A 25,214-nucleotide genomic window follows, 5' to 3' on the forward strand; every position below is an offset into this window, starting at 1 on the left:
TTCCAGAACTAACCTAATTAGAGTTGTGTAAGAGCATGACCTGGACAATCACTGCTGATCTCTTAAGACAAGAAAAGGAAGCCTCGGGCCTTTAGGCTTAATTTAGCCTGCTAAGGCTCCAGATCCAGGCTATACAAGTCCAGTGAATGTCTGAAAAATTACTTTTCAATTGGGAAGATACATTGGTTGAGGGTGGGGATCCCACTGTTGTTTCTGATTGCTGGCCTAATGCTTTTCTGTGGGGAATACTGAGTCAAAGTGAAATCATAGCACTATACAGTCAGCCCTCTATATTACTTGGGGTTTGGGGCACAGGATCCCAGTGAAAGAGAAAAACTGTAATGCTCCTAGGCAGCGCGAACACTGGGAACCAACACGGAGGCCAATAAACAATCTAATATCTTTATTAAAGCAATAAAAGTTTCAAACAAAAACAAGCAGAATAGATAGTCAAGCAGTTGACCTTTTAGGAAAGATCAAAGTTAGTCCAAAAAATGAAAGTTTTATGTCCAATATTAGAGTCCAAAGTCCAAAATCCAATAACCGAAACACACTCAAACTTAATGGAAGTTTGAGTGGGGAAAGAAGTAAAGTTCCTCAGGAAAATACTTGAAGTAATAGTTCAGAGCAAGGTTTCAAGGCAAGGCTAGGGCTGTTCGTGATGGATCTGAAATGCTGTCCAAACTTGGCAAGGGACAGGACGCACCACCCGGTCTACTCGAGAGTAAGCGTGCCAGCAGGCCGCTTGGAAGCTCAGGATCAAGAGACGATGTATTCTTCCATCAGAAGTTCAGTTGACACCGCAACAGAGATTCTCTGCGCAGAACTTTTATTGAAGTCCCCCAAGCAGGTGCTTGACTCCCCAAATCTTCCCAAGAGAAACGAGCTGCTAAGAACGAGGCGCCAGATGCCTGCCTCCCCAATTCTTCCCAAGAGAACTGGCTTAGCCACAATCGCCTCACTCTGCTAATCTCACACTTCTCCTTAAACTTTGTCTTTGAGAGCGATCTGTTTTGAAAGTAGCCCTTCTATCAAACTCCAAACTCTCCGGAGATCCGGGAAGAGCCGGCAACATCTCAAGGTCATTCCTAATTGGCTCTGGCACGGCAATGTCAACAGGAGACATCTGGAAAGGGATTGAATCTTGCTGCGGTGGGAAAAAACCCAAATCCTCTTCAGTTTGATCAGCAATGGCTGCGGGATCAGGGGCCAAAGGTGCCTGGGACATCACAAAAACTGCAGATAAACAAATTTCAATTTTTACCTGAGAAAATTCATCTCTAGGAATTTCTAGGTCTTTCAGTATAACTTATAGTCAACATTCGCTAGAACCTTCCATGGAATCACACTGGAGGAATTCGAGATCATTTTAAACAAATCTGTGAATACTCAAATCTGTGAATATTCAAATATGCAAAAGGAAAAACTGCAAATTTGGAGGGGACAACTTAATTGTATACCATCAGGTCAAATAGCATCTAACAATGCACATCTTAGTTTTGTTGATGGATCCTGTGTGTGCTTGGCCAGATAATGTGTTTGAATTTTCACAATTCACTCACTTTAGGATGAAAAATTAGAACTGAAATCTGAGTGCTATCAAACCAAGGCAGGAGGGCAGAGATCAAATCTTATGTGTTTTCTTTATCACTTGAAGATAATATAGAACATCCAACATCTCCCAACTTCAAGACACAGCACCTAGAACACTACTGTAACCTTCCTCTGTCCTGTTTTAGGATGAAAGCTGAGATGAAAATACAATAAATAAATTCAGGATGTTGTACCCAAGACTAGCCAAAAAAAAGATGCTTTCTACCTCTCTGTAAACACAAGAGTGTCCTTGGAAAAAGCTAAAGCATTAGCTTATCTCAGACATCTTAGATTTATTCCCAAGTTTGTTCCCCTACAACTGTTCCCATGGAGTGTTCCATTGCTGTTTCACTTGGAATTCAGGTCAACCCAGAATGGGAATGAAAAGATCTGGGAGAAAAAACCAGACAAGAATATGAACAAGCAACAAAGGATCAGCCACATGTCTGAATCAACAGGGCTGAACTAATAGTAGACAATAGAAACATCTCAATTGAGGCTTAACTGTTTGTGGGTAAGATGGGTGGTCTGCCAGCTTTTCTTAGCAAAAGCTCAGATCAGCCAGGAATGGCAATATTGTATAAAGTGAATTTTGTTGCTGTGAACCTCCAAGTCATTTCTGATATACAGTAATAATAATAAATAATAATAAAACTTTATTTATATACCGCCCTATCTCCCGGATGGGACTCAGGGCGGTTTACAGTCATAAAAGCAACACAAACATTACATAACAACATAATACACATTATTAAACAAAGTAAAATAATACAATTATAACAATAAATCACACTTACATGACCAGATCAAGGGGACGGGAACCATAAAGTAACCCTCAAGCTAATCTATCAGAGGCAGTTTGCCCTTTCTTTAAGGTTGAAAGACTGTCACCAATTTTTTACAGACACGTGATAAATCACATCTGGAATTGTCCAGCCAGATACTAGTATCCAGAGGTATAGCTGCCTATCTGGACTCCATAGCTTGCTTTCAAGAGTTTCCAGAGTTTCCTAACTCCTGGCATCACCTGGGTTCTAATGGAAATGTCTTCTGGATCAGATCTGTTGAAATAAACAGCTTATAGAACAGCAGGACATTGTTTTATAAATTTCCACCTGAAAGGGCTTAGTCAGAAAGCCCAGGAGAATTGGTTTCTCTTCCAACTTCGAGCACCTCTGCATGCTACAAAAGCTGTAATGTCCCCATAACATGAAAAATGGGACTTCAGTAGGAGTGCTATGAAATTAAAAGAATTTAACCCATGAAACCTTTTGACTTATGGTGACCCTAAAATAAACTTGTTATAGGTTTCCTTGGCAAGATTTGTTGGGGGGATTGCTTTTCTCTTCCGCAAAGGATGAGACTACGATTGGTCCAGCGTCACCCAGTGGGTTTCCATTAATCAGCACGGATTCAGACCCTGATCTTCAGAATGTAGTTCAATGCTCAAACTACTACACCCCACTGGCTCGCAGCTTGTAATTTTTTGTTGTTGTGTTGTTTTGGTTTGTCTTATTATAGGGTTTTCATGGTAAAAGCCACTGAAATTGAGTTGGCAATGCTTCCTTTTATTGTTATTATTATTATTATTGACATAAGCAAACAAGATAGATATGCTGGATTTCGTATCACAAAATCACAAGTCGATCACTTCCCAAGTGTTTAGGACTGTGTGTTGTATTTTCAGATGATGCATGCAGATCCCAGTAGGGTGGCCTTTTGCAGTTGGCAGATCATAATTTTGTCAATGTCTATTGTTTCCAAATCTTGAGGTCCTGATAGCGACTGAGTTTTTCCTGTTGTTTTTTCGTCAATGCGACTGTCACCTGGTAAGGCGACATTCATGATCCAACCCTTTTTCTTTTCCACAACTGTGAGGCCTGGTGTGTTGTGTTCCAGAAATTTGTCAGTCTGGATTCGGAAGTCCCACAGTATCTTTGCGTGTTCATTTTCCATTATCTTTGCAGGTTTGTGATCCCACCAGTTCTTTTTTTTAAAAGTTAAAAACCTTCTTTACTAACAGATTTCACTATGATGCCATTGTCATCATCTCTGAGAAATCCTCTGTCACTGTCACACATAGGCACACACACCACTAGTGCTGCTGTCCAGTAACTGTTTGGCACAATTCGTCTGGATCCCCAGTAAAGTCTACTATGGAAGAAGTTACCAGCAGCATTGCTGTTGTCAGCATAGCCTCCTGTCTCACAGGAATCCCACCACAGCGGAAAGGCAGTGCCATGGTGAGTACAGTAAAATGTATGAGCTTTAAAAAAAGACCAGGCAATCCATCTTTGTATTTCAAAAGAACCCCTCTTGTGGTCTCCGGGATTAAAAGAAAAATTGTTTACTTCTAGAATGTAATTTCTTGTCATGTGTGTGTACTGTTAGTCTGAATAAAATGTTTCCAAAAACATGCTGAACTAATCTTTTTGTGGTGTCAGAATTGATCCTTATTCTTTCTATGTTACTTCTACCTGTCATACCAATTTTTCTGTTGAAGCACTTCCCAGGAAGAATTTTCTCTCCTACTCCTACTCCCCCCCCCCCCCCCAAGCTTCATTCTGACATGGCTACAGAGCTCTCCGTAGAGGCCTGTGTAGCTAGTAGCACCTTTAAGTTTGGGAAGAGGGAATGGGGGCTTAGAGCGGAGAGGTTACCATCCCACTCCTCTAGGCTTTTGGGAGGAGTCCCAGGGGCCCAGAATTCTATGCTTTCTTTCCTGGTGAACTGTGCTTTCTCCCTACTAACTTCCTCCTCTAATGGCAAGAGGTCATTAATTTAAAGAGGAAAGGCAGCCTTTTTGGCTTTGCTTTGTTTGCTTGCACTGAAAATGAAACTGACTTTGGAAGGCTTCCTAGGTTTACAAAATTGAAATAAAGAAGTATTGGGTAAGTTTCTAATCTTAAGTTTTTGTGGTGGGCCACACCCAAGTGTCTGCTATCATGCCGTAAGTATGAATTTAACTAATTTGATCTGACTTTACGAGGACTAATGAAAAAATTGCACACCTTTAATATACTGTATATACTTGAGTATAAGCCTAGTTTTTCAGCCCTTTTTTAAAGACTGAAAAAGCCCCCCTCGGCTTATACTCGGGTAAGGGTCCTGGTTAGCTTATATTTGGATCAGCTTATACTCGAGAATATATGGTACATTTATTATTTTTCTCTATTATTATTGGTATTATTACATTTATTATTTTTCTCTATTATTGTTGCTACTATTACATTTATTTTACTCTATTATTATTATTATTATTATTATTACATTTAATATTTTACTCTGATATTATTATTATTATTATTATTATTGCATTTATTATTTTACTCTATTTATTATTACTTGTATTATTTTCCTGTATTTATTATTATTATTATTACATGTATTATTTTACTCTATTATTATTAAAAGGATATATAAGCACATTTACATTGAACAAGATGAGAATAACAATTTGATCAGAGTTGGACAGTCTTCTTCTTTGTAAGTTGGGGACTGCCTGTACTTCATAAACTAGCAAGAGGCATGCATTTAGCTTGCAAGTACCATAAGTTAGAGACATTTCTAAGAAGTAATTTTATTTACAAGTTGTCAATTTTATCCTTCCGTTTGAAACTGTAACTGACACAGGGCAAAAAAGAATGCAAGTTTCTGTTTCTTGTATGACACTTCACACAGGAAATAGTAGTGTACAGCTACATTTATGCTACATTATTAGTTGTTGCAGGTTGCACTAGAAAGATTTTATTCCTCTTGGTTTTTTTAATCTAGGGGCCCTAGGGCCCTTCCACACAGCCCTATATTGCAGAATATCAAGGAAGAAAATCCCACAATATTTGCTTTGAACTGGGTTATCTGAGTCTACACTCAGATGTGAGATTTTCTGCCTTGATATTCTGGAATATAGGGCTGTGTGGAAGGGCCCTAGGTTTTTAGATTAAAAGGGCCAATTATAGTCAATACACAAGCATAGCTATCATGCAGTAAGCCTTCTGGAGAAATTACTTCTTCATTGGAGTGCAAGAAGTCTGTCTTACAGTATAACATCGGCCTATTCTGCATCACTTCTGATGTTTGAATCTATCTATATACAAGTTCCCTCATAGTGGGATATGGTACAGAAAAACTCACTATCTACTGCAGTTCTGCCCTTGAAGTTATGGCAGTCTTGCTAGAAGACATGGGTCAAGTTAGTATTTCTTAACGCATCCTCATTTGAAGGACTTCTGTTGGGCAAGTCTGCTCTTCTATGCTTCTCCAAAAGTGCCACTATATAAGGAAATAAATTAAATCACTATGCAAAGACCTCGCAGTCACCAGATCCTCTCTGATCTTGGAAACTAAGCAGGGTCAGCCCTGGTTAGTACATGGATGGAATACTGCCAATCTATATATATAAAAGAGTGATGGCATCATGGCAATTCACAAAACAACAAAAGTACAGGCCCCCCAACCTCAAAATTTGACAACACAACCCATCATCCACGCCTCAAGGTTGATACAACAAAAAGAAAAGAAAAATAAAGTCCTAATTAGAGGGAGAGCAATAATTTTTTTTATCCAATTGCTGCCAGTTTAGAGGGCTAATCTCTGCCCACTTCGTTGCCTAGCAACCAAGGGACAGCCAGGTTTCAGTTAGGGGACAGGCAAATTTAGGCCTCACTTAGACTTCTTCCACAGATTATCTAATTTGCACTGGATTATATGGCAGTGTAGACTCAAGGCCCTTCCACACAGCTATAGAACCCATTTATAATCTTATATTATCTGCTTTGCACTGGATTATCTTGACTCCACACTGCCATATAATCCACTTCAGTGTGCATTTTATACAGCTGTGAAGAAGGGGCCTCATATAATCCAGTTCTGAGCAGATAATATAAGATTAGAAATATAGAGTCTCACTTATCCAACGTAAACAGGCTGGCAGGATAAGTGAAAAGGTTGGATAATAAGAAGGGATTCAGGAAAAGCCAATTAAACATCAAATTAGGTAATCGTTATACAAATTAAGCACCAAAACATCATATTATACAACAAATTTGACAGAAAAAGTAGTTCCATGCGCAGTAGTATTTACAGTAGAGTCTCACTTATCCAACACTCACTTATCCAACGTTCTGGATTATCCAACGCATTTTTGTAGTCAATGCTTTCAATATATCGTGATATTTTGGTGCTAAATTCATAAATACAGTAATTACTGCATAGCATTGCTGTGTACTGAACTACTTTTTCTGACAAATTTGTTGTTTAACATGATGTTTTGGTCCTTAATTTGTAAAATCATAACTTAATTTGATGTTTAATAGGGTTATCCTTAATTCCTCATTATCCAACATATTCGCTTATCCAACGTTCTGCCGGCCCGTTTATGTTGGATAAGTGAGACTCTACTGTACTGTATTTACAAATTTACCACTAAAATATCACAATGAATTTAAAACACTGACTACAAAAACATTGATTATGAAAAGGCAGACTGCGTTGGATAATCCAGAACATTGTATAAGCGAATGTTGGATAAGTGAGATTCTTCTTTAATATGAAATAATTACTGGGATAGAATAATGCAGAACAATATAATCTCTAAAACCAGGACAGTAAATAAACAGGGGAATTCCACACAGGAAACAGTCAGGGCCAGCTAACATCTCCCAACAAAGTATTCCTATCATCAAAGTCTGGAAAATCCTCTGTTTTCTCAGGGCCACAGACAGTAGAAGCACATAAAATATCGCAAACAACACCACTCTGAAAACAAGGGAATTCCAGACAGGAAACAATCAGGGCCAGCTAACACCTCCCAACAAAAAAATCACTCAGGGAGGAAACAGCCAGGCTTTAAAGCTGCAAGGCCATTACATCCTAATCATTTTTCCTAATTGCAGCATTCATACTTGCCTCCAACAAACAAAAAAAAACCATTCAGAAATATTGTATATTCACAACCTTTAGGAAATAATATCCCCTGATGATGCAGCGTGTTAAAGCGCTGAGCTGCTGAACTTCTGGACCGAAAGGCCACAGGTTTGAATTGGGGGAGCGGAGAGAGCCCCCACTGTTAGCCCCAGCTTCTGCCAACCCAGAAGTTCAAAAACATGCAAATGTGAGTGCATCAATAGGTACTGCTCCGGCGGGAAGGTAACGCCGCTCCATGCAGTCATCCCACATGACTTTGGAGGAGTCTACGGACAACGCCGGCTCTTCGGCTTAGAAATGGAGATGAGCACCAACCTCCAGAGTAAGACACGACTGGACTTAATGTCTGGGGAAAACCTTTACCCTTTACCTTAACTACCACCAATTCCTCAATACTTTATTTCCCATACCACCAGACTTCGCCACAGCAACGCGTGGCCGGGCACAGCTAGTGACATTATATATCATAAATCAAATTGAAGGGAACCCCAAGGACACCAGATCCCATCTGAAATTGGAAGCTAATCAGGGTCAACCTTGGTTAATATTTGGGTCAATAAGTTCCAGGTTTTTTTTATCATGTCAGAAGCAGCTTGAGAACATACTGCAAGTTGCTTCTAGTGTGAGATAATTGGCTGTTTACAGAGACGTTATCCAGATGTGTTACCATCCTGCTGGGAGGCTTCTCTCATGCCGGCAAGCAATAGCTGACAGACAGGAGCTCACCCCAATTCATGTATTCGAACTGGCAACCTTCAGGTCAGCAACCCTACTTTTAGACCTGCAGCCCAGCTGGCACAAGGATTTAACCCATTGTGTCACCACAGGTCCAGATGCTGCAGGCTGTATTTTAGAGGAAGGAACTGGCAAAACCCCCTCTGACTATTCCCTGCCTAAGAAAATCCTATGAAATTCATAACATCGCCATGACAGCCAAACCGAAGGCATATATACCCACACAATAGGGATACCCCTGGATCTAGTAAGAAGGCTGCCCCAAACCATTCTGTGAGGCAGGCTGCTTGCTGTTCTAAGCTTCTCCAAAAGTGCAACTTTATTGCTTAGCAAATGCATTAAATCTCTACTTCACAGATCCCGTCTGATCTGAGACGCTCAGCAGGGTTAGCTCAAGTTAGCAAATATAAAATAATATATATTTTATTTTTAATGTGTTTTATCAGGGTTTTTGTTTTTCATGATGTTTTTTAATTTTATTTCTTTTTTCATTTTTTAGTCTTTATTTTATTTGCCATTATTTTGTTTATTAAGTTACAGTTAATGAAGCTATATGGTCTCTTCGGTCATCGGGGGAGGCCCTCCTTTCACTTCCGCCAGCGTCACAAGTGCAGTTGGTGGGGATGAGAGAGAGGGCCTTCTCTGTAGTGGCCCACCGGCTCTGGAACTCGCTGCCTAGGGAGATCAGGCAAGCCCCCACCTTGATGGCATTTTGGAAGAGCCTGAAAACCTGGCTTTTCACCCAGGCCTTTGGTTAAGATCGCCCATCCCCATCATAATTACAATTATACTCCTCGACCTTTTGTGTTGGTCACACTTCTCCTCATTACTTGACATTAATTCAGGGCTCCTCCCAATCCAATGTGACCTTAAATGAATCTGTTGCACTTTATCTATTTATGAATTTGCTTATCCACTATTGAAACCCATAATGTGCAATTTGCTTATCCATGATTGCAACCTCATTGTTTTTAATTCAATGTTTTAATACTGCGTTTTTGTTTTTTCAGTTATTGCGTATATATTATTATTGGTTGTTGTTATTTTTTTTGTTTCATGTTTTGTCATGGTTTTGTATCTGATTTTGCTGTAAGCTACCCCAAGTCTCCTTCAGGGGAGATGGAGGCAGGATATAAATAAACTTATTATTATTATTATTATTATTAAGTTGTTTATATTGTCTAATGTGCTTTGTCTTGATTTAAACTGTTTCTATGGTTTTCTTTGAGCATTGAATGGTTGTCATATGTTGGAAACCAGCATTTCTGCGTTCTCAAATGATATGCTATGTCCAGGTAGAATCATAGAATAGTAGAGTTGGAAGAGACCTCATGGGCCATCTAGTCCAACCCCCCGCTAAGAAGCAGGAAATCGCATTCAAAGCACCCCCGACAGATGGCCATCCAGCCTCCGCTTAAAAGCCTCCAAAGAAGGAGCCTCCACCACAGTCCGGGGGAGAGAGTTCCACTGTCGAACAGCCCTCACAGTGAGGAAGTTCTTCCTGATGTTCAGGTGGAATCTCCTTTCCTGTAGTTTGAAGCCATTGTTCCGTGTCCTAGTCTGCAGGGCAGCAGAAAATAAACTTGCTCCCTCCTTCCTATGACTTCCCTTCAGGTTGGTCCAAGAGCTCTGCTATGGCTGACTTCTCTGGTTGAGTTAGTCTGCAGTGCCTTTCATGTTTCTTGATTCGTTTTTGGGCAGTGCTGCGTTTGGTGGTTCCTGTGTAGACTTGTCCACAGCTGCATGGTATACGGTAGATTCCTGCAGAAGCGCGAACATCCCTCTTGTCTTTTGCTGAGCGGAACATTTGTTGGACCCGTCTCTGCCAGAGCAAACTACAACCCCCATGATGCCATAGGAGGGAGCCATGGCGCTGAAAGCTGCGTCAACTCGTTACCCTGCCAAACAGGGAACGCCACGCCTCTCGCGCATGCGCATCTGAAATGATCCGTGTCCTCCCCGCCCTTCTTTACCAGAAGGAAGCGTCACGTGACTCTGCCAGAGGGGCGCCATCTTTCCTGTGGGCACCAACTGGCGCCAAGGGGATACTTACTTAGTCGGTTATTTGCTGACTCTCCGGAGCGGAAGTGACGTGTCGTCCTCTTGGAGCGTCGCAATAACTTCTCGATGGTTCTCCCGCCCCTCTTCATTTCTTTTCCTTCCACCGAGGCTGGAAATGGCTGCCGTGCGGTGAAAGGGCTCGCCCAGAGAAGGGTGAGGCATAGCAAGGTGAGGGCTGAGGAGACACGGGCGGGGAGGGCTTTGGCAGTGGCCGTTGGCTTCCCTCCTCAGCCTTCTCTGGCGGCCGTTGGGCTTCCCTCACTCCCTTTTCGGAGTTCTGTGGCGCGAGGAGGCCTTGGTCGCGCGGCCCAGCTTGCCCCTCCCCCTCCGGTTGGCCGTTGCGGGGCTTCGCGAGGTATTGTGGAATGCTCTCAGTGCTCCAGAGGCTCACGCGCCCCCCCCCCCCCCGCCCATTACTCAAACCGCGAGGGGCAAGACATAAGAGGACGGAGGGGGAGGGGCGCCGTTTCCTCTGATTTTATTTTATTAGTGTGGTTCGCGCGCCCTCTTCCCTGCCTTTCCGTGTTGCCGCTCTCAGGCGCGTGAACGTGGCCTTTGAGGTGGCCGAGGGAATTGGCGCCTCTCTTCCTCTTTCTCCCGCGCACACGAAGCCCAGCCAACCACTTCTAATGTCGGTCGGGTCCCCCTTCTCCGAAATGCATGGGGCCAGAAGTGTTTTAAGATTTCAGTGTGCCCCCCCCCCAAGATATTGGGATGCCTCTATTTTTATACACGCACGTCTTGAGAGATTTTAGAGATGGGACCCAATTGTTTTTCCTATGCTCCTCATGCACTCAAGACTTCAGGTGGTTTTATGCGATATTGTTTAGAAATGTGCATGAAGTAGACATTACATATAATAATAATGCATCTTTATTTCTAACCCGCTTTTCACTCTCACGGGACCCAAAGCAGCTTGCAACATATTAAAATTGCATCAAAACAATCGGAATACATTCTAAGCATAATAAAATAAGCAAATTTAAGAAACATTTACAATGTACATTCACATTCATGTGGCACCATATCAATATATATATTGCACTTAATTCCAGTCCATAATGTATAATATTTCCTGTCACTCCTGATTAATTTTCTTCACTGAAAGCCTGTCTAAACAGGAATATTTTAGTTGGTTCTTAAAAGAAGAAAGGGAGGGAACTGTTTTAATTGCTTTTGGGAGAGTGTTCCACAGAGTAGGGGCGGCCACCGTTGCAAATGTCAGTCGCATTTGCAAGGGTGATGGAAGTGAGAGTAGGACCTCCCCTGAAGATCTTAAAGAGCAGGCTGGTTGGTATCAGGAGATGCATTCAGATAAGTAAATTGGACCTGAACTGTTCAGGGCTTTAAAGGTTAAAACCAGCACCTTGATTTGGGCTTGGAAACAAATTAGCAGCCAGTGCAGGTGCCATAACAGAGGAGTTGTGCGCTCCCTGGATCCAGCACCTGTAAGTAGCCTGGCTGCAGCTCTTTGGACTAATTGAAGGTTCAGGAACTTCAGGGGCAACCCCACGTAGAGCCCATTACAGTAATCTAGATGGGATGTAATCAAGGCATGGACCACCATGGCCAAATCCAGCTTCTCAAGGTACGGGCGCAGCTGGCACACAAGTTTTAATTGTGCAAAAGGCCTCCTGGTCACTGCTGACATCTGGGCCTCCATTGATCAGAAAGCAGAGGTGTTGTTATTTCAAATACCCTGTGGACAATTTTGAAACATTTTGTATTTCTGAATAAGAGATGCTCAATTTGTGTTATTAAAAATAGCTGCAGCATCTGATCGTTCAGCAGCACTAATCCAGAAATGACTCAAGTCAAGGAGACTTAAATGTCAACCTTTTCAGGACAAGTTATAGAGGTGTTTTTTTCATATTTCCTGAGAGACCTATGAAAGTGTGCTGGGCAATTTGTGGCCCTCTAGATCAGAGCTTTCAAAATTGTGTGCCGTGACACATTAGTCAGCTGCAGTGTGTAGTACAAATGTACCGATAAGCTTATGAAATAAGCAATAAATCGTGTATTTTAATATATATGTATACATGAGATGTCTCCATGAGATATGTTGTGTCCTCATAAATGTCATTATTACGACTTATATGTGTGTTCCTATCTCTTCTAAGGGGTTGGTTAAACCTCTGGTTTGCAAATAAAACTGAATTGCTGTGTAGCAAAATGATATATGATTCAAAAAAGGTGTGTTACCAAGAGGAAATATTTGGAAAGTTCTGCTCTAAATGTTATTGAAAAGGTCAGCAGTAGTGGTTTAAGTACTGGCTTATGACTCTGAAGACCAGGGTTAGATTTCCCACATGATCTTGGAAACACATTGAGTGACCTTGAGTGACTCACACTCTGTTTTAAAAATCCTTGTGATAAAGTTGCCTGTGTAGTGTCACCATCAGTTGGAAATGACTTGAAAGTGCAACAGAAATGTTATTGGACTGCAGCATTCAGGATCATTGGTGATGCCATAGGGATGACAGGAGGTCTAGTCCAACAGCATCTGGTGTGTTATACCTTACTCATCTGTGCTTGAGACAAGTGTCCCCAAATTTCTAGTTATTTATAAAAGGCAAGGTTCATTATTGATAGTATATACAGAGGCAGGTTTCTTTGGGGATGCCACATGCATAATAGTACTGTAAGTGTAATTTCAATGCTGAATTCCTTTATGTAACAATTTAGGTTCTTCTGAGGCTTCTTGGTAATGAATTGGGAACAGTGTATAGAGAGGAAAAACATGACTCACACTAGGTTTAGCGACAAAGGGCCTGAGTTCAGGCCCCATCTCTTCAAATCAGGACTTTTGATTGTAATCTGGGTGGCTTGGTTGTTCAGAAACGTAGGTTGCACAAGAGTGCCCACTGTTTTGTAGGTGTTATTTTTGAAATATGGCAATTTGCTTTAAAAACTTCATATATTTGTGTATTGGTCTAGAATTTTTTTTCAAAATATTGACCCAAAATACCTGAGTCGTTGTTTCTATTTAAGTATGTTACCTTAACTGTTACTAGTCTCGTTCCTGAGACAGACTAAGCTCTCACCCTTTGTCATTCTGCTCAGAGAATGTTTTCAGTTCCCAAAGAATGGTCTTAATTTATCCATGGATCATATCAAAATCCATAATTTTGGCCCTTCAACTTGTACATGATGTCACCTTATACAAAAGCATATATTGTAAATATTGTACAGTTATCTATGTAGTTATCATACACTTTGGAAACACAGACTACAGACCAGAACACCTTCTGACTGAAATGAAAAATAAGAATACCTATTCTTACTTTTTGAAAAGTAGCCCATTAAATAACACAAATCTTATTTCTGAATAACCAGCACAATAAACTAATATGCTATGATTTAGTGTTGCAATGAGTATACATCATACTATACATTTGGTATATTGAAATATTCCCACACCCCATTCGAAGCGTAAGTCTTCAGGCTGTTTAAAAATAGATTGACAACAGTTTGTGTAATCAAATAACATTACTTTTTTTTCTTTAAACAGGGATTGATTTGAGTGTATGCTAAGAATTTAATTTCTTGTGAAGTATTGCAAGGTAAGATAAATAGCTTCCCATTTTAATAATGTATTTTTAAGGTTAGACTGGGACCATTATTGGGTCGTTTCTGTTTCGGTGAATGCCTATAAAACAATCTAGGTTTAACTGTACAGAACTATCAACATATGCAATGTATCGTTTGGTGATGTTGGGTGATTTTGTTTTAAACACGTGTATCTTCATTACTTTGTGCTTTTAACAAGCACATCTATAAAAAGGTTGATCTAGATTTAAGTTTCGTGAACACAAACAAAATCTACAAGAAATAAAATCTCGTATCACTTACAGAAGCTTTGTGTACAACTTAAAATAAAAAATGTGTATTTCAATGTAAGCAGAGGGGGAAAAAGGGCAGTACAGAGGAAAATGGATTTGAGATAAAATATACTTGATGTGAAATAGTAACAGAATTTGTGTATGTTCTCTGTGATGCTTTCCAGTGATCTTGCTTGTTAGCACAAAATGGAATTTTGTACACTATTCTTACGTGTTCCCATTTGGGCAACTTGGCTGTATTTGGAAAAAAACATTTTGGAAGGGATGGGCTGCTTTATGTTTGAATTATTTAGGAAACATTGCCTCCCATACTACTGTTGTACTGCTATACAGATTTTGAATAGAGTTTTCAAATCAAAGAATTTATTATCATTATGCTGCAGTGAATTTGACCAATTAAAACATGCTTCTCCTTACATATTGGAGTGATTTACTTTAAATCCAGGTCAGCTTGTTTTCCTGATTTCTGTTGGAAAGGTGAAGCTCTTGGAGAAGAAATGGGTCGCTCAAACTCAAGATCACATTCTTCAAGATCAAAGTCTAGATCTCAGTCCAGTTCAAGGTCAAGATCTAGATCACATTCCAGAAAAAAGAGATACAGGTACATGTATTACATTTTTGTTATCTCAGTATTCTTTTTCCTCCTTTTTTTTGACATCTCAAAATAAGATCTACTGATCTTCCATGAAATGTGGAAGTATATGCTAAGAATTACATGGCTTGTTCACAGATAATACTAAACCATAGTTTGATAAGATGCAAATGTGGCTAGCTGAATCAATCTCCACCATTCCCACTTCACCTCACCTAATGTGTTATCAATACTATTTTAGAAATGTTCATTTATGTATCTTGGTTAATGCTAAATCTAATTTATTTGGAACAAGCCAAACTTGAACCATGGGCAATGGCTTTGTAAACCAGAATTAACTGTCACAATTTAGGATTTGAATGAATAGTGGAGCCACTATATTGGCCATATTTAAAGGCTCACATACTCATTCTATCGAAGATTCAAATACTATACCTGTACTGCACTGTACCCAACACAGTTGCAAGGCTGGAGAGACTGAAAGCAAGACTTGCAGAGAGACGCAAATGTTATCTCCCTTATAAGCCTCTATTAAAAATGGCATAGGGCAGCAGTGAAGGCAACAGCAAGCCCCAGCCGCCACAAAGGGAACCTCTGGGGCCTTCAGCCACCCACCTCTGCCTTTGAGCAACTTCTTCAAGGACATTGATGACAACAGTGGCGCTCCTACTCAGTTATTCATGAAAAACTGAACAATAGCATCAAAGTGGCAACAATTGCCATTCCTCTGTGGAAGCTACTTCTTACATTGTGATCTGCATCAGCAGTGCTCCTGCACAGTCATTTGTGAATTAATGAAAAGGAGTGCTACTTTTGCTTACTGCCATGCTTCTGTGAAAGCTGCTCAAATGTAGAAGTGGTCAATTAACAGGAGGCAGGGAACCGAAAGAATGCATGTCTAGTGGCACACCTGGCTGCTGGGACTTGGCACTACAACATATTTAAATGAGATGTGGGCACCCACATCTCTGGATATCCACTGAGTGTAGTGAAATTAATCTCTCAAGGATACAGTGGGCTTACTATGGTAATTATCTTTGCTAGTAAAAAATAAATGCTTCCAGATCCTTTATGGTTTCACCAGACGGGGAAGCTTACAAACCTGAGACTTGCTTAGACCTATCATTTCATGCTGAACCATGGCATAGCATGACACCTGAATGTGGATAATAGTTTGAATTTTGTTTTGACATTTTGCCTTGCATTGAATACTAATGTTTGCGGACAATTATTGTGCAATATGAATTAAATAACTCCATACTCATTGTAAATAGTTTGCTTATTGGGAACTATGGGTGATTAATATTAATGCATAATGAGAACACTATGTCTAATATTTTGGATCGTGGACAGTGTATTACTTTTGGGAATCATGAATTGTCTGGGTATTTAATAATTCATTTTAATTTTAGTTCTAGGTCCCGGTCTAGAACATACTCACGTTCTCGCAGTCGGGATCGTGTTTATAATAGAGATTACCGCAGAGATTACAGAAATAATCGAGGAATGAGGCGCCCCTATGGCTATAGAGGAAGAGGTAGAGGATATTATCCCGGAGGTGGAGGTAGATATCATCGTGGTGGTTACAGACCTGTCTGGAACAGAAGACACTCTCGAAGTCCTCGACGAGACCGCTCGCGTTCCAGGAGTCCAAAGAGAAGGTCAAGGTCTTCTCAGAGATCTCGGAGCAGATCTCGACGATCCTACAGATCTTCCAGATCTCCAAGGTCGTCTTCATCTCGTTCTTCATCTCCATATAGCAAGTCACCTGTCTCTTCAAAAAGACGCGGATCATCAGAAAAACAAGCAAAGAAAACTGAGGCAGCTACTTTGCAAGAGAGCCCTTTAAAAAACAAATCACAAGAGGAAGAGAAAAGTGCATTTGAACATGACCCATCTGAGCCTCTAGATGACTTCAATAAATCAGCAGCAGCTTCAGGTGATATTTGGCCTGGTCTTTCAGCATATGATAACAGCCCAAGGTCTCCTCATAGTCCCTCTATTGCCTCCCCACCTAGTCAGAGTTCTTCATGTTCTGATGCTCACTTACTCAGCACTGTTCACTCAGCAAAAGACACACCTCAACACTCACATTCCATTCAGCATAGCCCTGAGAGGTCTGGGTCTGGTTCTCTTGGAAATGGTTCCAGTCGTTACAGCCCTTCCCAGAATAGTCCTCTGCATCACATTCCTTCAAGAAGAAGTCCTGCAAAAGCAGTTGCATCACAGAATGCTACTCGGGAGGAGACTCGTGTGCGCTCTTTCTATCCGGAGGCCGGTGAACCCGAAAGTTCAAAGGGTGCCAAATTTTTGAAAAGGTAAGAACAGTGAATGCAAAAATAAAGGCATTTTATTCAGTTAAATGAGCAGTATAAACACAATTCTGTTGGTATGTGCAATGTATAATGAAAAGTACTAGAATTTTCTTCAGTTTTATTTGCCTATAAATGGGTTGTGATGTAGAAATGTGAATAAAAATATTTGATGCTCGCATGACAGTCTGGATTGCTTTCAATTGGGATGGACAAAATATAACCTTCCAGATGTTCATCTCTCAGCAGTCTTGTCAGCACAGACCACATTCGTCAAATTCAAGCTCCATGGGCTGTATCCACTCCACCATATTATTTTATGTGGTCTGCAAGGCTTTTAATGGCAGAACAGCATCGTTACATTTATCCAGTATTTCAATTAAAATCAGCTCTTTGTGGCCCTCAGTGAAAATGAATTTGACATCCCTAGGATAGACAACAGTGAGAAATGTTGGGAGTTGCAATCTAGCAATACCTGGAGGTCCATACTTGGCCCATCGCTGATTTAAATGGAGATGGTTTCAACATAATTTAAAGCACCTGTAGAAAGCACAGTTTAAATAATTGATTCATATCAAGTTCCACTTGCATTGTTTCATATTTCTTTTTGCGTAATGGTATTCAGCCTTGCTCACTAATGTTTTAAAGATGTATTTTTTCCAACCCCCCCCCCCTCCCAGTTGTATTACAAATGTTTCATCTTTTGTTCTTGGTAGCATACAATACAATGGAATTATCATTCCCTCTTAGCCTTCCCGCTTACCATTACTCACTAAAGTATTTTAACTTACCAAGCTGTACAGCATCTAGGATAATACATTTTATATAACTTTTTTTTTTTACAAAAAAAATACTTGAGTCAAGCTCTGGATGTTGCACCAGTACATTGAAATGATAAGAAATAATGCTTATATATTTAAAACATTTGTTAAGCAGTATAGCTAAAACACTTTTCTATAAGTCAAGGGAGCATTATGGTTACTTCTCAAGTTTTTCAGAAGTTGCGGATTGTTTCTTGCTTTGTAGGTATGTTTTTCTGTGTGACTGGGAGGGCGATATTTGCAGCACATACATCTGGAGTACATTCAGTTAGGGAAAATTACTTATGGGAAACTTAAATTGTTGCTTTGCAAAGTGGTGCTGTGCGAGACTGCAGAGATCAATTTGCTTCTCAGCCGTTTCCTCCCTGAAATTCATTTGCATTTTCTCATGAAGAAAAAAGATGTTTTTCACTAACTGATATTTAATAATAGAAATAGAAACATAATGGAAAATTTGAGATGAATTAGAATAGAAATCAGATTTATATTTTGAATTCATAAGGATGGAGACTTGAAAATATATTGTCTTGTTCCAATGGCTTCTTGGCTAGTGCTTTACAATGTAATGATTTTGAGCATGATCCATTGTTTCCTCTTATATAAATAGTTCACAGATAAGTCTCTGGTCTGAATGTCTAAGCTCCAGTTAAAATTATTCATAAATAAATTCAATAGTGGGGGAACTGCTTATTTTAAATGGGCATTACTAATGATCTCTTCTTTTGGTAATTAAAATAAACCTTTACCAAATAGAAACTTATGTGATGTGCAGAAGGGTAGAAATAATTAAAATTTTGGAAAAATAGAGAAATTAGAAAGGAAATGGTTAAATAAGGTGTGGACTATATAATCCTGCCTGAGAAGTTAATTTATAATTTAAGAGTTACAAAAGGAGAAATAACAGACTTATTTGATACTGCATGTAAATCATTAGTTATGTGTGTCAAAGCAATGGTGAATTTAAATCACTGAATGATTAAGTGAAATTTTGGATTAGCAACTAGATAAATACGATTATAATAATATGTGATGAAAGATAATAGAAATACAGTCATAAAAGATTTTGACAGATATATTTTTGCAATGCATTATAATTTGGGGGAAGAACTAGAAGAGTGTCTGAAATGAAGATTGAAACTTGTTGTAATATTATTAAATATCTTGTAATAAAATTAATATTTTTAAAATCTTAAAAAATGAGCTAAAATGGGATACATATACACATCATTCATTTATGTTGGATAATATGGTTTTGAATATCAGAATTAAAAATTAGGTGTAAAGCAAAATGTTTTATGTTCTGTCAAAAAAAATGCGTCAAAGTATTGCAATTTGTGCAAATAATTACTTTTTAAATGCCCAAAGGATTAAAGTTTCTACATTTGAATGATCTGTTATAAACATCAATGTGTAAAAATGCTAATGCATAAATGAATTTGTCTTCTGTAGTATAGAATTTTGTAATGTTGGAAAGTAACAAATTAAGACAGCTGGAAGTTACATTTTTCCTCTTTGTTGTCCACAGGTACACAGATGAAGAGTCTAGAGTATACCTGCTTGATAGAAGTAATGTTAGAGAAAAAGATGCTCAAAAGGAGAGAGGGCCAGAAAAGGGGAGGACAGAGGGAGAAAGAGAATGGGAGGATCAGGATGCTTTGGAATATTATATGGATAAAGATTCTGGAAAACAAAAATTCATTGACTCTGAAGGGGAGGATGCAGAGGAGACTGAAGATTATAGGCAGTTCAGGAAGTCTGTTCTTGCAGATCAGGGTAAGGGTTTTTCAGCATCTCATCGTAATGCTGAGGAGGAAGGATCTAAGTACAAATCTAAAATCTCTATGAAAGTAAATAGAGAGAGTGAAGGATTTAGAGAAGATAAAAATTACAAGCTTAAAGAGCCAGCTAGCTATGTAGTGGAGAGGCCTAATATACCAAAAGATAAGCACAAGGAAGATGAGAAAATTTCTGAGAGAACAATGAAAAAAGAAACACAGTCACCTGAGCAGGTAAAATCTGAGAAGCTGAAAGAACTTTTTGATTATAGTCCTCCCCTGCACAAGAACCCAGACTCAAGAGAGAAATCTACCTTCAGGGAGGAGAGTCCACTTAGGATCAAAATGATAGCCAGTGATTCCCATCGGCCTGAAGTGAAACTTAAAATGGCACCTGTTCCACTTGATGATTCAAACAGGTAATTTTCTCAGTCTGTAATAGTTTCCCCTTGTCAATAGTGCAGTTGCTTTTTCATAAACCTTTTGTGTTCCCTTTCGTGTTATATTCTTTAGACCTGCTTCCTTGACTAAAGACAGGCTGCTTGCTAGTACACTTGTCCACTCAGTCAAGAAGGAGCAAGAGTTCCGATCCATCTTTGACCACATTAAGCTACCGCAGGCCAGCAAAAGCACATCAGAATCATTTATTCAGCACGTTGTGTCCTTGGTTCATCATGTCAAAGGTATGCCTTGATTTTAACATTCAAAGCAAGTATTATATGACACTAAAAAGCTGTGTTGATACTGAAATCAGTTGGTTGAAAAAATCAATTATATATTTTGATGTAAATGTCTCAGAAAATTTTATGTCATAGATGTTTTCTAACATTATACAGTTGTCTACCAGAAGATATGTAAATTTTATTAAGAAACGGAATAACATGTATTACTTACATAGGTTTTTTTGGATTTAGGGTGAAATAATATAGTGAGTCCCGGTGGCGAAGTGTGTTAAAGCACAATGTTCTGAACTTGCAGACCGAAAGGTCGCAGGTTCAAATCCCGGGAGCGGAGTGAGCGCCCGCTGTTAGCTCCAGCTTCTGCCAACCTAGCAGTTCGAAAACATGCAAATGTGAGTAGATTAATAGGCGGGAAGGTAACGGCGCTCCATGCAGTCATGCCAGCCACATGACCTTGGAGGTGTCTATGGACAATGCTGGCTCTTCGGCTTAGAAATTGAGATGAGCACCAACCTCCAGAGTCAGTCATGACTGGACTTAACGTCGGGGAAAACCTTTACCTTTAATATAGTGATGGGCCTTGGATGAGCAAAAGTTGAAAAATTGTTTTCAGAATTCCTCAGAATAATGTATAGGCTGTTAATCTGAGTTTATTTACATGTACTTGCCTCCGGTATGCATGTTGAGATTTAAACTTGTATGCTTTTGGAAATTTTTATCTTGTTGAGCTAAATGTTATCTACAGCAGAGAAATGTTATCTACAGCAACATAGCTTCTAGATCAGCCCTTTTCAACCTTTTTAGCTTGGAGCAATCCTCAAAATAATTTTCAAGTGTCAGGATTCCTGCGTTAAAATTGCTTTACCTAAAATTCTTTTTAGTCTTAGTTTCTCACACAATCCCAACATCATCTTCAAGAGCTCTTAGGAGTCCAGGAATAGTAGTTGAGAAATTATGTTCTAAATCAGTAGTTCTCAATCTGTGGGTCCTCAGATGTTTTGACTTTTAACTCCCAGAAAGCCTAACAGCTGGTAAACTGGCTGGGATTCCTGGGAGTTGTAGGCCAAAACACCTGGGGACCCACAGGTTGAGAACCACTGTTCTAGATTCACTTCAGAGGGCATTATTATTATCATTTCTATCCTGCTTTTCTCCCATGGGTGGGACTCAAAGCGACATACAAAGTTCAAAACCAATACAAATACATCGATACATAATCAACTAAACATCATATACAAATATAAAAATAACCCAATTTAATGCATCATATAAAACCGTTAAAACTTACAGCAGGTACCATTTAAAAGTATCCATACCCTCTGGCCACTGAAGTTATTTGTAAAACTAAAACATTATGCAGCTCCTAAGAATCCCTTTTCAGGTCAAATTGCAGTTGCCAGGGCCAACAAAGCATTCAGTGGTGAAGTTCTACCAGCAGTTATCTGACAGTGACTGTTACTATTCGTCTGGAAAAGCCTGGCTCCACAGAAAAGTTTTAATTTGTGAATGAAAGGCCAGTAAGAAGGGGGCCGAACATACCTCACTGGGAAGGGAGTTCCAGAGCCATGGGGCCACCACTGAAAAGGCCCCCTCTCCCATTCCCACCAAACGCGCCTGCGATGATGGTGGGACCAAGAGAAGAGCCTCTCCTGGAGATCTCGGGGCTCGAATGGGTTGGTAGAAGGAGATATGGTCCCTCAAGTAGGCTGGGCCTGAACTGGTTAGGGCTTTGTAGGCTAAATCCAGCACCTTGAATTGTGCCCGGAAACAAACCGGAAACCAGTGGAGCTGCTTCAGGAGCGGAGTAGTTTTTTCTCTATATCCCGTGAGCAGTCTAGCAACTGACCTTTGAATGAGTTGAAGTTTCTGAACACTTTTCTGGGGCAGCCCCACATTCTATAGTGTTAAGTTCAGGTTCCAATCCTATTAATGTTGTGTGGACAAACTAGCTCTGTGTTGCTTCTCCAAGTGCAAGAAAAAAGCACTCCGTATCAGCTCTGCCCATACAGAATATATGCCACCTACCAGTTGCCATCTGCTCACCTATATAAAACTATGATAACTATATCTAAAAAACTAGAGCTGTTTAGGCCTATCCAGTGTAATTTTCTCAATCAGTGCCAAATAACCCCAGGAACAGGCCTAAAAATCAAGACACCAAGAAATATTTTTTATTAGACTGATTACTGGCATATATGAAATTGTTTGGAACTGACTAATTAAAGAGTACTCCGACTCTTCTTTAGTGCTTTATATGTATATATAAGAATGCAGACATATTGATAGAAAAAAATCTGAAATTGCTATTTTGGACTTACAATAATCTGCCATCACTCCTCCCCGCAGAGGCACAGCTAAGGAAGAATACACACATCTGCTTTTAATTCATCGTGGTTTCTTATGTTTTTTGAGTGCTGAATTCAGTTAATGCTAAGTATAGGTAATTTCAAACATACTAACTGCAACCTCAGATTGCAGGTTGTTAGATTACCTCATTGAAACTAACCATAGTTTCAGCAAAATGGGTTTAACTGAAAGCAAAGCAAATTCTTTTGAAATCATTCTCTATGATCATATGGAAGGAAATGTAAAAAATAAAAAGTACACAAGACTGTGGGTTGTTTCAGTTTGTGTGCATTGTGCTAAATAAGTTAGTGTGAATGCAAATGCAATCAAGGTACAGATCTTGTGTTTAACATTGCTTAGACATGTTTCAGTCGAGTTGGATTTAGAGGAGGAAGACTTCTGACAGCATTCAGGATCATATATTTTTGTCTTGTATGACTTGCAAATGTTCAAAATATGTCTTTGTGTATATCTTCAGTCTTTTTACATTTTCAGTCTTTTCATATATACTTTCTGATGAAATAGGTAGGTACTTGGAAAGGAGATGTAAGTAGTAACTTTATACCAGGTTGGACATCTTATTTAAATGTTGCAGTATTTTCTCCACTGGCTAGCAGTTTTTCAGGTAGAGGTTTTTTATATAATCTGTGTTTACTTGGAATTGTTAGAGATTGCATTTGGGATCTTCTGTTTTGCAAACAAGGACTGTACTGCTTAGCTGGGGTTGCCCCCTTATCACAACATTGTAGTTAGTAACAGATGGCTTGATTTTCATCTTTTTGGACTTGTTTATCATTTAAATAATGGACATGACGGATATACGGATATAAAGAAAACTTCACTCCAGTTGACAACTGGGCTAGTTGATAAAATTCCCTTTTATTAACTGTCTTACATTGCTTTCTCTTAAAGGAGAGTTCTATAACTAAGAGCGTTTTTACACTGACAAATAATGTTGGCCATAAGTTGTATCTAAAATGCTAGTTCTGTCCTGCATTGCAGCCCAATAGGTTTTAGCAGCGAGAGGGCCAGCTGTGCTGAAGCTAATTCAGCACCACTGGACAGGGGACCAACTACCACCCCCATCACGCCAGCAGCAACAACACAACCTACCTTTTGCTGGAGTCTTTGCTAACTTTCTTCTGTGTCTTGCAACTTAACAAGGAGGATGCGAGGAATGAAGGGGAAAAGTGACAGGCAGAGAAAAGGGTAGAAGGAGATTGCTGTCCTGAGCCTCTGGTCTGCCTATGCCCAGCATGCATAGGATAGCTGTCAGGGCAGCTACAGTTGATCCCAGCAGTGGATGTCTGGAGTGCCATAACTTAGTAGAAAGCCCAAATCTTGGTGCAGGATTCGGGCTTTCTCCTGAGTTATTTTGACACAGGGTACAACCTCATTAAGCATATTTCCCAGAGTTAATGCAGATCAGCTCATGTGCATTTTGTGGCTCTCATATGGGCTGATTCACCCCCACACTGACCTAAATGGATAAACTATGAAGGATCAAAGACGCATATTGAAAATATGCTGATTAATTGATGAAATCTCTAATGGCTATGAAAATTTGAACAAAATAATTTTTGTCATATCAGTTATACAAATGTTTCTGAAGTGAATATAACAATTTCTTGTTTCTTGTATTTTACTAACTTTGAAATTGCCGGCTTTTCTCAAAGGGGGAGTAGGCAATAAGTTTTAAAACTTACCTTGAACAAAAGAGGAAAAGAAAAAGGGAGAAGGCTTCTTTTTAGCATGGATAGAAAGTTGTATATTTTTGTTTTAAACATACAGGCTTGGGTCCAGACATTGGCAGGAGCAGCTTGATGGTGGGAAACAAAGATTTTACCTTTTCTCTTGAACTCTCAAAAAACCCCCCTCAAAACCTGTTCAGGGGGTGGTCAGTCTTTGAAATGGTGGAGAAAAGTTCAGGAGGAACTAAAGTGAAAATCCCTTTCCATTTCCATTCAGGAAAAGTAAATGTACACTTCCTTTGAATGTTTGAAAATTTGACACGTTGGTCATTACATTTCCCAATTAAGAACTATAAGCAAAATCTCTGTCACCTTCCCTTCACTACTAAAATAACTCATCTTAGTAGCAGACAAAACCGCTTTTATTTTGATCTTAAATATCTTTGAATTGTTAACTGGCTAAGCATTGGAATGGAATTTACCAAGTTACAAAATCCTTATCTTTACATTAGCTGAAGAGATCTTTGAAACTGATGTTTTCAGTGAGTGTATCAACGATGATGTCCTGCTGTTTAACTGTTAGTCTGTCACCAAGTTATTAATATGTCTGAACCATAATTTGCTTCCCAATCTACCAAAATCTTTCTATACACCTCACAAGAAATTTGTGGGTCACGTTTTGGTAAAAGTGAAGTAGCAATTTTACATTATTGGTGCAATGCCGCTAGAGTGAACAGCTCTTCATTGATATAGAGCTGAAAATGCCCAGTGATGTTTTCTTTTTCATTGCAACTAGGTCCTGGAATGTGTTTTGAAATGGCAAAATCCATATTACAAAAGT

General features: G+C 39.5%; 1 protein-coding gene and 1 long non-coding RNA gene across 6 annotated transcripts in view; one reads left to right on the plus strand and one right to left on the minus strand.

Annotated features, from left to right (window-relative positions):
- Nucleotides 1-388: 388 nt before the first annotated feature.
- On the minus strand, nt 389-10,265 carry LOC134295687 (uncharacterized). Its single transcript, XR_010002315.1, has 2 exons — nt 2,391-10,265; nt 389-1,236 (listed from the first exon to the last, which is right to left on the minus strand). It is a non-coding gene; the product is annotated as an uncharacterized LOC134295687 (long non-coding RNA).
- Nucleotides 10,266-10,331: 66 nt separating this feature from the next.
- bclaf1 (BCL2 associated transcription factor 1) overlaps nt 10,332-25,214 on the plus strand; it is a 31,979-nt gene continuing 17,096 nt past the window's right edge. For 4 of the 5 annotated variants that reach the window (XR_010002304.1, XR_010002305.1, XM_003223286.4 and 1 more), the window contains exons 1-6: nt 10,345-10,482; nt 13,826-13,877; nt 14,602-14,757; nt 16,161-17,066; nt 19,407-20,075; nt 20,170-20,339. Coding sequence is in view for 3 of the 5 variants with exons in the window: in XM_003223286.4 (XP_003223334.2) it covers nt 14,654-14,757; nt 16,161-17,066; nt 19,407-20,075; nt 20,170-20,339 (1,849 nt within the window). In the remaining 2 variants the exon portion in view is untranslated. Of the gene's footprint in view, nt 10,483-13,825; nt 13,878-14,601; nt 14,758-16,160; nt 17,067-19,406; nt 20,076-20,169; nt 20,340-25,214 lie in introns of all 5 variants that reach the window. The other variant, XM_008114521.3, reaches the window with a different exon arrangement.

The sequence above is a fragment of the Anolis carolinensis genome, chromosome 1 (genome assembly GCF_035594765.1).
Source record: "Anolis carolinensis isolate JA03-04 chromosome 1, rAnoCar3.1.pri, whole genome shotgun sequence".
Lineage (NCBI taxonomy): Eukaryota > Metazoa > Chordata > Lepidosauria > Squamata > Dactyloidae > Anolis > Anolis carolinensis.